Source organism: Manis javanica, chromosome 13 (genome assembly GCF_040802235.1).
Source record: "Manis javanica isolate MJ-LG chromosome 13, MJ_LKY, whole genome shotgun sequence".
In the NCBI taxonomy this organism is placed as follows: Eukaryota; Metazoa; Chordata; class Mammalia; order Pholidota; family Manidae; genus Manis; species Manis javanica.
In genome coordinates, this window is record NC_133168.1 from 88,326,183 (window position 1) to 88,341,756 (window position 15,574).

Below are 15,574 nucleotides of genomic sequence, written 5' to 3' on the forward strand. Positions count from 1 at the left end.
AAATAATCATATCTGACTTGATTGTTTATAGTTCATGATGCGTGATCAAAACCGAAAGTTTCTGTGATATGACTGCCCTTGCACTGTTCACCATGTAAGAACTTGTTCACTATGTAAGAACTTGCTTGTTATGCTTCAGAAGATTGGAGACTGTTGAGAATTAGGCTTGGGGTTGATTAATGATTGTTCATTGAGTCCCTTATACAGAATTTTATTGTTGTTAGCAACCATTTCATGAATAAATATGAGAGATTCCCTCTCAAAAAAAAGGGATCATAATGATATGTCTTGGTCAAGGGTGTAGCACAGACGTTTAGAGGACTGGTGTGTATTTCCAATGACCGTGTAGTTCTAATTATGTCTGGACTGTTTTCATCCAAGTAATTATGATTAGGTTAAACTCTGTCTTCATTTTTGTTAGTCAAGGACAGCAGCAGACCATGTCCTCAGCAAAGGGAGCATCTTTCCTGTCATTTTCACTGCCTCGTTAGGATTCCACTTTGTACCTGCTTCCTTTTCTGCTATTATGGTCAGTCAATCTTTGGGCTCCTTCTGTCTTCTGCTACATACCCAGGCACCCATGTACATATCAACCTTTCCTTTAAAGATGCTGCACATAGTTTCTGAGGTAGCAATCTAGGCCTTCTGAAAAGATGTCATATGATTGGTACTTCATGATTGGTACTTTCATAGTACTTTGATTTTACTATGAAATTCAATTGCCTACAATTGCTCTATGAATTTAGTATCTGATTGTCTCTTCCCTTTAAAAAATGACGTCAGTTTAATATCATGACAATTTAATATTAGATTTTTCCACCTACCTATGCATTGTAGAATGTCTCAACACTCACACCTCTTTCTCCAATTCTTTTGTGTTATCCTGGTGTGTGGTCATTTGAGCTCCCTAAAATTTCTTTTGCCACTTGGCATACTTTCTCCAATATGCAAGTGTATTGGGTAAATATTCAAGTTTTCTTCCTATCAGCTGAAAATAAATCCATTGCTGAGCTCCCCAAACAGAGGTATCTGAGCCGGGAGAACTTCAAAGAAAAGGTAAGATAGAAAAGAGAAACCATTATACCCACACATCACTTTTATATCACTAGATGAATCAAAATCACACTTTAAAAAAGACCTTAAGAGTTGAAATACAAAGGTCCTAAAGAAAATATATTTGGAGAGAGATGAGCCCTCACTGGTTGAGCAGAAATCAGAAGCCTCTAGAGATGCTTATGGAATTGGTCCTGAAATGGCTCTGGCTTCTCCTGGCAAAGATGGAAGGGCCGTGTTTGTTTAAGAAAAACCAGGGAGACTTCCTATGGCAGGGCCAGGAGCCCCACGGCCGGGGCTGCAGAAATACCAACAGAGTAAGTGCTTCTCTAGGAGAGTTTGTTGAGAAGATGGTGATGTGAATGGGGGGACTATGTTAGAAGGAGAGAGACATTCTGGAGTCTTGTGCTTAGAGCTGAAATTCCTGATAGTGGGTCAGGCCTTGTTGGTGCAGAGCATCTCAGATACTCCCCATGAGTGCTACTATCCGTGTTCAAGCCCATGTGTGCACCCAGTGATTGGACTGTTGGCCAGAGCTACTGACTTGCATGCAATGAATAATATTTAGGAAAATGCTGGGGTGTCACTCCAACCTTAATGAGTAAAGATACTCAGATGTTCAACTTGCCAACCTCTTCTACCCAGTCATCAACTCCCTCTGATGTGAGACAGCCACTATATTCTCAGCTTCCCAGTGAAGAAGTCTTTGTGACAAAAAATGGAGCGAATCCTATGGCCAACTGCCCTTCAAAGCAGAATCCTGCCATTGTCACATGGGCAGGCTTGGGACTGGGTATTCTTCTAGTCGAGCCTTGAGGTGACTACAGTCCAAGCCTACATTTTCACTGTAGAGATCTGTGAGACCCCCTTAAGTAATTAACCTGCCAAATTCCTGAGATGTACATCAACGTGATACTTGTCTAATATACCAACATTAATCAATTTGCAAGAAAAGTGAGAACCTGAGCTGATCTCCAATATGCACAGTTTCAGCCAAGAGGCCAAAATATTCAAAATAGAAAAAAGAAATCTCCGATGCTAACATGTACACTGCAACCCAGGACCATGCAAATAAAAATAATAGAAGTTCCTCTTGGAGGCATAAATCTCAGCTGAGTAAATGGAAATATATTATATTCTTAGTATAAGAGACCAAATGCTCTCTAAATCTCATGATTAATTCAAAAGATTTGTACATTCAGGTCACATATGGTTTATTTTTAATTGAAAAAAAGCACATGATATTTATAAGAACCCTTTGGCTTGGAAGTCAGAAGAGCAGAGGACAGGTGAGCTTTCTCCTGGGAGAAGGGTCCAGACTCTCCCAAGCACGCTCACTTTTCTCCATTCCTCTTCCATTAATACCTGCAAGTCCTCAGAGATTGAGAGAACAGGGACCCATCGGGGTGGTTATGAGCTCTGTGCACTGAGCCGCCGAGGTCACACAATGGTAGATGATAACCCTTGTCTTCCTGCACCTCAGGTTGCTGGTTCCAGTCCAGTGGGCCTCACAGTCGTGTCTTCTCCTCTCAGAATCGTTGTCTGCCTGAGCGGGTCCATGCCTGGGTCGGTCTCCCTGCTGGTCCTGAGGGCAGGGCCTGCATTTCCATTGCCTTCCAGGAAGGAGAGGGATTGTTGGCTCATCAGCCCTCGGTCATGCCCAAGCAGAGACACACAGTAGCCCAGTGAGTACTTGGAGGTGCTGGATGGAGGAGGGGCTAGAGGAGCTTCTTTTTCTTTATGAGGACAAGCATTTGGAACAGCCATAAGGAAGGGTGCCAGTATGCTACATTTCAGCTCAGAGGCCAATGAGCTTCAAATTCCTGGTTCTGTTGGGGGTACAAGAACTCATGCATGCTTTAGCTTTCCTCGCACACTGGTGTAGCTCTGGCAGACTTCTCCACAACCCAGAGCAGGAAATATGTCTTCCTATACTGTCCCCTAAGCACGAAAATGCTTGTGAAAGTAGGAATCATGTTGGTGGAAATGATGATATTGACCACACTCTCCTGAATGTTTTACCAGGGTTTCTAAGTGTTATGCTCTGAGCTTGGTTTTTTTAATGTAGCTTGTTAAATATAATCTGCATAACCACCTCCAAAAAGACAGACATTGTATTACTATCATTTTCCAGTGAAGGACAGCAATGTAACTGTGTGTCTTGGGTAGAAAGGGTTGAAGTCAGGTTTGAATCCAAAAGTCAGACTGCAATCACAGGACATTTGGATAATGTTCCGCTGTCAGCCTGACCCGGCATTTCCCTTGTCAGTCTCTGTAGGCTGAGACCCACTCCTCGCTGAGCACTTTCCTCCGAGGTCCCTGTGAGACCCCATCGGAGAGCTGTGTCTGGTACCTGATGTTACCTGCCGGGGAAGTTTACCTGAGACCATGGGTGGAGGTCACAGGAAGGGTTGGAACATGATAATTCGGGGAAGCTCTGTCTCACCCTGTTCCCTGATTTTGCTTCAGCTGTCTACTTCCTTCTGTATTCTTGTAGCTTAACCCCTTTCAATCTCTACGGGACACATAGAGCCAGAGTGTTGGATTATTTTCTCAGGAAAGAGTGAAGAGGCAAACCTTGGAAGTTTAGAGCTCTGCGCCTCTGCTTAAAATCTGATGTACAGGGAGACAGAGTGATCAAGGTCAGAACATGGGCCTCAGAGATCCATGTAATTTTAAGTCTGTCTGATCTATTCATGACTTATTGTGACACGGGGAAAGTTTTTAGTGTCCCTGAGCCTCAACGATGTCGTCTGAATTGATCTTCAGTGACACACCTGCACTGATTGAGAATTAAGTATAGGGAGTAGTGAGGATGTAAGGATGTGGTGTGTGTGTGCAGTAAGGGCAAAGTATATTTTACACATTATTATTGTTATTACTCAGTGCCATATAATCAAGTAAAATGTGCTGCCATATGAAGGTTTGGTTTTCCCTGGATCCCTGAGAAAACATTTTAGTTTTGTAAGCCTTACACAGGTGTATTCTGAGTACTGGAGGGAAACAACTGAATCTCATTCATTACTGGTTCTGTGGTGCATGCGCCTTGCTTGGCACAGTGCAGGCTACGAGGAAACAATCTCGATTAAATATTTAGTAGATGCATCCCTGGTTCCCAGGAACAGAGCCTCAATGTGACTTCTGCACACTGTGTGTCTTCCCTCCCTCCAGGGATGTCCCACAGCACTAGATGAAAGATAACACCCTGCTGCGTGTATCTCTGTCACAGATGTCCTAGGAGTCCTGTCATTTTCCATTTAATAGAATCAATAGTATTCCATTAAGGAAATGTGGCTATTTTCTTAAAAATGAAAGTATAAAAAAAGAGTGAGAGAGAAAGGAAATAAATCTTATTGCAGGGCTGAGATACATTTTAGGGCTTCTGGTCAATGCATGAATGAATTCCCTGGGACAGAATAGACTTTTACTTCTCTACCATGTAACTTGAATAAAAGGCCATTAAACCTTTCTTGGGATTGTGTTTTAGCAATAAGCCTACTTCTCCAATAACGATTCAAATTGTGATTTGAAAACCATGACTGAATCTTTACCAAGTGATAACCTCTGTAGGTGCTGCCTATGTCCCAGAGCTGGGAGTCAGCCTCCGGGTGTCCGGGTAAGGGACACCAGCACAGGGAGCTGGAGAGAGTTACCCACACTCCACATTTAGTATGTGAAAGATGTAGGACTCCGCTACAGGCCTCCTGATTCCCATCTGAGGGCTCTGTGCCCCTCACCAAAGCAGAATGATTATGTTCTTTTCAAACCTGCCTTACTTGTAAATGAGCAAATGCAATCAGAACCATTCATTCCTTCTCTTGGGATTTGGTGAGCTCATCTGTAGGGGAATAGGCTGAGGGTTCATGGGGACCTTTATTGCACAAGTACTGTAGATCACAGAGTTTCTATGCACAGCCATGCATCTAGTAAACCATTTTTGGAAATCTGAAGTGCAGAAATATTATTCCCTGTACAATGTGTGAATTTTCATGAAGACCTGTCATGGAAAGACAGATTCATTGCTAGACAGATCTTTCTGTTTCTATGCCTTGACAACAAGAGCATATGGTGGAATTTGTGTGACTTTTCTATTGGAAAAACACATGTAGGGAACTCATGCTGAAGTTGCGTATTACCAGTTTTTACAAATCCTTTCTTCTTCATGCACGTATCTTATGGAAGTTCTCACTGTGTGAGACAGAAAGAGGCACAAGAATTTTATTAGGTTTGTCATAATAAGGAATTCACAAATGAAATTTATTTTTCAAGTAATGTTGGGTATCACTCAAAGTGTTTGGAATACATATATGTACTTCACAGAGTCTCAAAATACAATATTGTGACAAATCAGAACTCAGGAAAATTGTGTACAATGAAAATATTTAGGTAAGTTCAAGACAACAGTTGATGGAAACATAAATGAATTTTACTATCTAGCAGTATTAACAAGGAAATACATCCACCAAAAGCATGAAAAGTGTTTGTTTTTTGAGCAATTGAAAGGCAGAGAAGTGGAACCATTTAGGGATGGATATTGTGTGTGTTTATACATATATATGCAATGGAATATTATTCAGCATTTCATTTTATACATGAATGATCTTGGAGGATATTTTGCTATGTGAAATTAGCCAGATATGGAAAGAGAAACACTGCTTCATTTTACTTATATATAGAATCTAAACAAGTTGAACTCATAAAAGAAGAGATCAAATGATGGTTACCAGGGGCTTGGATGTGGGGAAAATAAGGAGATATTGGACAAAGAACACCAAGTTTAAATTATGCAGAATGAATAAACTCTGGAGCTAAAATTTACTGTTTGGTGACTATATTTATACAGAATAGTGTGTTATATACTTGCAATTTGCTCAGACAGTTGGGCTTCAGGGCTCTCAACACACACACACACACACACAAACACACACAATCACATCCATGTGAGGTGATGGTTATTTAATTAGCTTGATCATGCTAATCATTTTACAGTGTATACATATATCAAAACATCACATTGTATACCTTAAGTATGTTTAATTTTTACTTACTTGTCAATTATACCTCAGTTGAGCTGGAAAAATGAATTCTTAAGGAAGTATTACATATTTATATTTTCAGTATTGTCAGAGGGTAGTAATGGCAATAATAATAATAGGTAATGTTACTGGAGGATTTTCTACTGTGTGGTAGTGGTTCTCTACCTAGGCGTTATATATGTGTATATATACCCAACAGAGTTAAGTGTAGATTTTACTGGTTCTGGGTGTGATCAGTGGAGCAGAACTTTTCAAAGGTCAACAAGCAATGTTAAGGATCCACTAAAACCTTGTCTAAGCACTTTATAGTTATCACTTAATTTCTTACAGCAACCCTATGAGGTCATTTGAATTAATATACTTTTAACAGATGAGCAAGCAACACACTTGTTTGTAAAGTATTTTTTATTCCACTTCTTTTCCTTTTTATTTTCATTTCCCTCAAATGAAATTGTATTTTGACCTGCCAGGAGAAATGAACACTTTTGAGTTGCCTTCAGTGAGCTGAATTGCAATTCTAAGTAAGAGAGGGTAGATTTAAAAACGCCTGAGCTGGCATAAGAAGTTAAATATAAGGTTTCAGTCTGGGCCTTAGTCTTAAGTTTCTTAACTGTGCATAAGAGGATTGGAACTGATGAGAGATGAACCCTTCACAAATGTGTACAACTAGAGATGTATTTAGGGAGTTTTAACCAAGCACTACAAATAAAAACAGCAAAAAGTAAACTCAACCTCACAGCTTTCCCTGAGATGGTATAACACTGATAGAAAATGACCTGTCAAAAAGCATTACATAATGTATACGACTGTCCAATCACTGTTATACATGTGGAAGCAATTCTGTATTGTATATCAACTATGTAGCAATAAAAACAAATTTATTCCATCAAACAACAACAAAAAAGATACAGCATATTCACAGAAAGTTGCTTAACCATTTAATCACGAACAACATCTTCAGGATTAGGGATGCCGAATGCTTCTGTACATGTAACAAAAACATATTTGTCCAAATATGAACTCCACCATGTCCAAATATTTATATATTTGTGTTATATTTGAGAAGCCTCTGACCAGAGGACCCACCCATGTGAGTGAGCCCTCAGCTCCATGAGAAAATGGGGGTCATAGCAAATTACCATAAAAGTTCATGAAAAAATTGGCACATAAAAAATACTTTCAGGTTATGCATATTCAATGTTAATTCAGAAACCTCAACTTCCGTAAGGTTATATCCCAAATGAGGACAATTTCTTGTGTTTCCTGTGGATAAGATAAAGTACATTTGAGGGCTTGTTAATGTACTTTAATTGGAGTCATTTTTTTTGTTAAAGAGAGGGATATTTATTACTCTGTATTTTTCTTTAGAATCAGGTGCTGATATTTTACTGTGTTCATTTCAGAAACAGATAAACAACACAGATATCAAGAAGCAATGAGTTTTAAGAAGAGCTTGCAAATGAGAAATATTGCTGAAGGTACCAGGGTGTGTTGCCCTCAAGTGTGAATACTTTACTTGGGAATTTCTTGAATCAAAAATACATACACTGATGATCAGTGATGTTGAGCATGTTTTCACTGGCCTGCTTGCCATTTGCATATCCTCTTTGGAAAAATGTTTATTCAGGTCCTCTGCCCATTTTTCAATCAGATATATTTCGGTATTGAGGTGTATGAGTTCTTTATATATTTTGGACATTAACCCCTTATCAGATATGTCATTTGCAAGTATATGCTCCATTCAGTAGATTGCCTTTTTGTTTTGTTGATGGTTTCTGTTGTTGGAAAACATCTTTTTAGTCTGATGGAATGCTGTTTGTTTATTCTTGTATTTTTTCCCCCATATCCAGACAAAAAATTGGTAATGCTGATATTCCAGTTTACTGCCTATATATACACAATGAGATATTATTCAGCCATGCAAAGAGTGAAAACTTGCCATTTGCAACAGCATGGATGGACCTAGAGTGTATTGTGCTACGTGAAATAAGTGACTGTGCTACGTGCAATGATACCACTTACATGTAGAATGTAAAATGTAAACAAAACAGAAATAGAGTCATAAAAACAGAGAACAAACTGGTGGGGCTGAAGAGAGGAGACAGACGAAAGAGGTGTGGGGGATAATGAGGGACTAACTTCCAATTATAAACTAAATTAGTCACAGGGATAAACGTACTGCATACAGAATATAGGCAATAATATCATAATATCTTTGTATGTTGACAGATGGTGATCATGCTTACAAAGGTGTGCATCTAGTATAGAATTGTCTAATCACTATGTTGTCCACCTGAAACCAATGTAGTATTTTGTATCAACTATATTTCAATTAAAAAAAGAAAATTCAAAAAACTAAATTCCTTTCACAAATTAAAAATATTTATTACACATTGTATTTCACATAATATACAATGTATGCTAATACTAATATGTATTACAATATATATTTATAAATATATATTGCACACTTTAAGTAATATATATTTTTTTATACAAAATATAAACAATACAAAATTAGCTCGGAGCCTGTATTCTTGTTTTTTTTATTCAAACTATATTTTCTTTTTCAACAGGTGTCCCACCTACATGGAACCTCAGAATCTAACAGGCGCCTCAGAATTCCTCCTCCTGGGCCTCTCAGAGGATCCAGAGCTGCAGCCCCTCCTCTTCGGGCTGTTCCTGTCCCTGTACCTGGTCACCGTCCTGGGGAACCTGCTCATCATCCTGGCCGTCGGCTCTGACCCCCACCTCCACACCCCCATGTACTTTTTCCTCTCTAGTCTGTCCCTGACTGATATTGGCTTCAGCACCGCCACCGTCCCCAAGATGCTGGTGAACATGCAGACCCACAGCAAGTCCATCTCCTATGCAGGCTGCCTCACTCAGGTGTCCTTCTTTTTTCTTTTTGCGTGTATGGACAACCTACTCCTGGCTGTGATGGCTTACGACCGGTTCGTGGCCATCTGCCACCCCCTGCACTACCTGACCATCATGAGGCCCCGCCTATGTGGCCTGCTGATCGTGGTGTCATTTGTGATCAGCCTTTCAGACTCCCTGACTCACTGCTTGATGGTGTCCCAACTTACCTTCTGCACACATGTGGAAATCCCTCATTTCTTCTGTGATGCTCCTCAGCTTATCCGCCTCGCCTGCTCCGACACCCCCACCGGTAACATATTAATCTATTCTGTTAGTGCCATCTTTGGTGGCATCCCAGTCTCGGGGATCCTTTACTCTTATACTCGAATTGTCTCCTCCATTCTGAGAGTCCCCTCGGCAGGGGGGAAGTCCAAAGCCTTCTCCACCTGTGGCTCTCACCTGGCCGTGGTTTGCCTGTTTTATGGCACAGGCATTGGGGTGTACCTCAGCTCATCTGTGTCCCTGTCCCCCAGGAAAGGTGCAGCAGCCTCGGTCATGTACACGGTGGTCACCCCCATGCTGAACCCCTTCATCTACAGCCTGAGGAACAGGGACATCAAGAGGGCACTGTGGAGGATTATGAGCAGAACAGCCTGATCTCAATATGTTTTATCCTTTTTTGTTCATAGGACTGGAAAATGCAGCAAAATCCAACATGCACAACAATAAATTCTGAGTCTCCAGGCACATAGTGTATATGTTGTCATCTAGTTCCCTGCCTTTTGTTCACAAAATTATTCCTTTTAGTGTAACTGAAGGAATTGGGAGATGGTTCCGGATTTACCACTGCAATCACAGCCACTCCAGGATAACGTGCAGTCATCCATCAGTCCACCTTTCTCACTGTCCTGATGCACCACCCAGGTGTCTGAGCAGGAGCAGTTTCCCTTCTATCGTTGCAAAATAAACAGAGCTCCCTTTTTCTTGGTACTTATTGCTTCTTTATTCTTCTATTAATTTTTTTCTGTTTGTTCAATCTCAATCCTTGTTTGAGATGAAGACATATTTGAAAATTTGCCCCTTAATGATCTTGAGAACATTCTGGGAAGATAGGGTGAATATTTACTTTCCTGTCCAAACTGGGCTACTTTGAAACTGAAAAGTATGTGCACTGCAGCCTTTCAGCAGATGTTAAAGTTAATTCAGAACCTATGTTGTGGAGATGGAAAAGCCAATAGGATCCTTTTACATTTTTTTTGTACAAAGCTTTTAGTGAAATTTGGAGGTCTGATTGGGTCAAATGCGGACCTCTGCTTCAGCTTCTTGTTTCCTCTGCTACAGCCTGGTTTCTTTTCTCCCTTCGTTCCACCTTCTCTCCCTCTTTTTTCATGGTTTCTCCCTCACTGTGTCTCACTTCCTTCTTTCTATACCACTGGATATACGTCAAGGCAGGTCTTCTCAATCCTGTTCATATTTATTAATTTCTTTCCCCACTCAGTGTCTTCACAGTCAGGGGTGTCCTCCATGCTGGCAGTAGCATTATCCAGTTTATAGACTCAGGCTTAAGTCAGGTTACCTTAATGCCTTCAGAGGTGCTATACCTGTCCACGGATCTTTGTTGTGAAAGAGCAGCAGCAGAGGTAAACAGGGGTCTGGGCAGCAGCCCATTCTTATAGATGCAGACCTCAGCATGGCACACAATGGCTAATTCCTCTTCTCACCAAAGTGCTCTATCCCACCCTTTCCCCTATAACTCTTAGCTTTCAGTGTGATCACTACTTCCTGGAGCTAGGTCTTTATTGTGTCTGTGTGTGGTTTAAATGTTGGCTCTGTGTGAATTTCCTCTTTTCTATCACTGAGATATCATTGCCACAGAACATTCATTTTAGGTGTATGGCAACATGATTCAATATTCGTGTACATCACAAAATGATCATGATGATGCCTGTTATTTGCCTATGGTGTACAACATAGTGATTCATCATTTGTGTCTTTCAAGAAATGATCACCACAGCCTCTAGTGGATTTCCAAAGTAATTTATTATATATTCAAGTTTTCCTCATGATCAGTTAATAAGAAATCAATCTCTGAGTTCCTCATCACAAGAACTCTGGCCCAGTCGGGCTGCAGAGCTGAGATTTAGAAAGATGCACCAGGTCCTCATTCCCATACATCCCACTCTAGCCCTCCATTGAAGCCCAAAGCACATTTCATTCAAGGGTTCAAAAACAGTGGTTCTAAAGACAATGCATTGGGAGAGAGATGAGCCCTTTCTAGTTGAGCAGAATTCAGAAGCCTCTAAGTATCTTTGCTGAATTCCCTTCAACATGGAACGACTGCAGTTCACCTTTACATCAGTGGAGGGCTCCTGCTGGTGTAGGAGAAGCCAGAGAGACTTCTGACCACATGGCCAAGAGAAACAGGGTGGGCTCTGCAGAAACACTCAAAGCAGTGTAATTTTTTCCATGTGCCAGTTCTTCCCCAGCAAAGTTTTGCTGAGAAGATGCTGATATGGAGAGTTGGAGACTGTGGTAGCCAGAGAGACGTCTCCAGTCTAGGGCATAGAGCCCCAATCCCTGATGGGGGAGGTTTTGAGAGTGGGCAGCTTTCAAGCTGCTCCTGACATCCCCTGCCTTCTGTATTCGTGCCTTGTGTATGCCATCTCTCATTGAGCTGCATCTTGGGATTTGCATGCCATGAGTAAAATGTCAAAAATATCTGGGTCATGCTCCAACATTAATGTGTACATAGACTCAAACTCCCAACTTGCCAGCCCCTTCTCCTCTGCCACCTGCTCACTCTGCTAGAAGAGAGCCACCACATTATCAGCGACCAGTGGAGAAGCCCACACGGCAGGGAACTGAAAGATGCCCAAAGCCGACTGCTCAAGAAGCACTGAATCCTGGCCTTGCCACAGGGCTGAGCTTGGCATCAGGTCCCCTGTTAGTCATGCCTTGAAAGGACCGCAGCCTCCATTGAGACTTCAGACATCTGTGAAACCCACTATAATATTTAAGCGAATTTTTCATTTGGAAATACACTGAAGTAGACTATTATTTCATGTAAAACATGCGTGCAGAAAGATTAAAACTTTGGCTTTCATTCAAGATAGCAAAAAACATACCATCCAAAACCCAAAAGCAGGACTACAGAGAGAAAAATGGGAGGTTCTCCTTAGATACATAAATCTTAACTGAGAAAACGGAAACTGTATGAGATTCTTGGTATAAGAGACATAATTCTCCCCAGATAGCATGATCAATTCAATGAATTTGCAGACATACAAGTCAGCCATTGCTTCTTCTAACTGACAAAGAAAAGTTGTCTAAATTTAAAAAGTCTGTGAGGGAGACGCTAGGAGTAGCGCAGGGGAGCTTGCTTCTGAAAACAGGAGGGTCCGCACTTCCAAATACATTCCCTTTTCCTCCTCTAATAATACCAAGTCATCAGAGACGGGGGGACATGGACCCATTTGGCTAATTAGGAGCTCTGTGCACTGAGTCCCCAAGGACATCTAAGAGTAAGTAATCTGCCTGTGCCTCCAGCCCTTTCCCGTTATAGTCCCAATTTAGGGGCTTCGCATCTCTGTCCTCTCCCAGAACCGCCGTCAGCATCAGGAGGCCCACGGCTCAATCTGCCTTCCTGCTGGTCCCGAGGACAGAGCCTGAACCATCAGCCCGTACTGGGCAGGACAGGGGCAGCGGATGCTCACTCCTTGGTGACACCCCTGCAAAGACACGGGACAGCCCGGTGGGTCCCATGGAGATGGTGGAGGGAGGAGGGACTGTCAGGAGTACTGGTTTTTCACCATGAAGGTAAGCTGGATATTCAGGACAAACAGACGGGAGGCACCCATACGCAGAGCTCAGCTCACGTTCTTGGCTAATATTCTAGTTCATGTTCTTAGTTCTGGGGGTCCCGAAAGCTCTTATTCACAGCTTTGTCATTCTCCCACCTGGTCCTGCCATCACAGGAATCCCCCAGCCCCACCCATCGTGGCAGGAAGGAGTCTATCCGTTCACAGGGCACCTAGACACGTCTCTCCTCCCAGCCCATGCTTGCACTCTCTCCCTGGCATTCCAGGCAGAGACCCACTGGTCACTGCGCTCTCTCCTCGGGCTCCTGGCGAACCACGGTGCAGAGCGGGGAGTCGCCCCTGCGGAGCCAGCGGCCGCGGCTATGGCCGAGGCACAGGCAGAATCACCGAGCGCTGCCCTAGGGATGCACGCCAGACCTCTGTCTTGTCCCTGCTCTTTGATTTTGCTGCCAAGGCCACTCCTGCCTGCATTGTGTGCCTTTTCCCCTCTCGATCTGAGGGAGACCTAAAGGCCGAGGGTTGGCCCCCTTGCCGCCAGGACACGGCTCCACGGTAACCTCAGGGAGCCCACAGACTCGGGGTGTCTGCTTACACTCTCATTGCTAAATAGTGAACAGTTTCAGTGTATGGATCAGAGACCCAGTGTTTGATTTTGAATCTAACCTGTCCTATTTGTTACGTGTGTGACACCGGTGAACATTTTAGTATCTCTGATCCTCAGCGTTCTCATCTGCTGTCTAGTGGACACAACTCCATGGAAGAAGATTTCAACATAATGGATCCTGGGTCTGGGATAATATACATGATGGATGAGCAGAGTAAGAGCAAATTAAATTAGACACTTTTATTATTATCAAGGCTAAGCACCAGAGACCCAGCTCAGTTATGTTGTCATCTGTAGACCTGGTTGCCCTTGATTCTGAGAGGATATTTTATTTTTGTCCTTATGCAAGTCGATGCTGAGCACCTGGTGGGAAACAACTGATTCTCACTCATTCCTGATTCCTCAGAGCCTGCACTTTTCTTGGCACAATGTAGGGTATGAGAACAACACTTTCTGTTAAATATTCAATAGATTATTCCCGGGTTCTCGGAAGAGAGCACATGCCCTATGTGTTCCGCACACAGGACACCTTCTGCCTTTAATCTCCTTCCTTCCAGCGCTGTTCTGCAGTGCGATACAAAAGACAAAACAGTGTTGGTATCCAGGCCCCACATTTTCCAAGGGCCCATTGTTTTCCATTTAATAGAGTCTTAATTGTAAAAAACTGTGGAGAAATATCTCCATGAAAATGAATAAGAGACAAAGGAAAGATAAAGAGAAATTAATTTTTTTTCTAGATTGAGGTTCATTTTATGATTTCTGCTAATCCCAGGAACAATTTCCGCGGGACATGATAGACTTGTAATTCTCTGGCACATAACAGAATAAAAGGCCATGAACCCTTTCTTGGGATTACACATCATCCACTAAGTCCACTATCCTAACGATGATCCAAATTCTGATTTAAAAATGATGAGTGAATATTGATCAAGTGCTAATCTTGGTTGGGTGTTGCCCATGTCCTAGAGCTGGGACTCAGTCTCCCTGTTTCTCAGTAAAGGACACCAATCAGATCACGGAGGCTGAGCGTTACACACCCTTCATATTCAGTACATGACAGATGAAGGACTCAGCAAAGGTCTCCTGATTCCCATCTGGGGGCTCTGTGCCCTCCACCAAAGCAAAACTACTTTCTTTTGAAACCTGCTTTACTCCTATATGAGTAAATGGAGGTAAAACCATTCATTCCTTCTCAAGATTTGGTGAGTTCATCTGTGAATTAAAGGAATGGGCCACGTGGCTTACAGAGGTCTTTATCACCTGAATGTTGTGAGCTATATGGTTTCCTATGAATAGTAATGTACTTTGTAGACCATTTTGGAAATCTGAGCTATTGAAATAATATTCCCTGTAAAAGATGGGAGTTTTCAAGTGGTTCTATCATGGGAAGTCCATAGCTAGACAGACTTCAGGGATATTTCTGGTCTATATCTTGACATTAAAGTAATTATTTGACTAATCCCGATTTTTCCTTTGGGAAAAATATGTAGGCAATTAGTAGTAAAATTTAATGTATCTGTTTTTCCAACTGAAACATTTATCCTGAATGTATCTTAGAGAAATTCTTACTTGTGTTACCGAGATAGGTACAAACATTGTATTAAGAGAGTTGTTAGAAATGGAAAATGAAAGTAACGTCCAGCCCTCAGGTAAAAGCTGGCATCATTTACAATGTCTGAAATATGTGTGCTTGGCAGAGACAATATTAAACCACAATACTGTGGTAAATAGGACCATCTCAGGAAACCACATGTGTAGTATGATAATATTTTGGTAAACTTTCAGGAAAACCTGGGTACATGAGTCAATATTTGGAACTTTATGGAATATGTTGTGGAATAATATATATATATATATATATTGGAATACATATATAATGGAATACATATATACATATATGGAATACATTATAGAATATTTGGAATATCTATTAATATTATGGGAATGCCAAATGGAAATCAAATCCACCAAATTCATGATAGTGTCTGCTTTTGGGCCATTGAAGTACAGAGAAATAGGATAATGCAGGGATATCAAGAAAACTCAGGTTTTATTGGTAAAAAAATATGAGTTCTGAAGCTAGTGTTATTAAATATGAATTTAGTATGACTTAAGGTTATAATGATAATAATTATAATATGTAATATTAATGGAGCATTTATTAAGTTCCTAGAGATATTCAGGGCAATGGTTCTCTATTC

At 41.5% G+C, this 15,574-nt stretch overlaps 1 protein-coding gene across 1 annotated transcript; it reads left to right on the plus strand.

Annotated features, from left to right (window-relative positions):
• Window positions 1-2,709: 2,709 nt before the first annotated feature.
• On the plus strand, window positions 2,710-9,608 carry LOC108388105 (olfactory receptor 7E178-like). The gene is made up of 2 exons (XM_073220175.1): window positions 2,710-2,738; window positions 8,666-9,608. Exons 1-2 carry the CDS (start codon window positions 2,710-2,712, stop codon window positions 9,606-9,608), a joined length of 972 nt encoding a protein of 323 aa, XP_073076276.1.
• The last annotated feature ends 5,966 nt before the right edge of the window (window positions 9,609-15,574 follow it).

Bases quoted from the DNA above. Each gene is read 5' to 3' on its own strand.
- LOC108388105 (XM_073220175.1), top strand. From the start codon at position 2,710: ATGCCCAAGCAGAGACACACAGTAGCCCA. The intron at 2,739-8,665 runs GTGAGTACTTGG...CTTTTTCAACAG, and splicing joins CAGAGACACACAGTAGCCCA to GTGTCCCACCTACATGGAAC.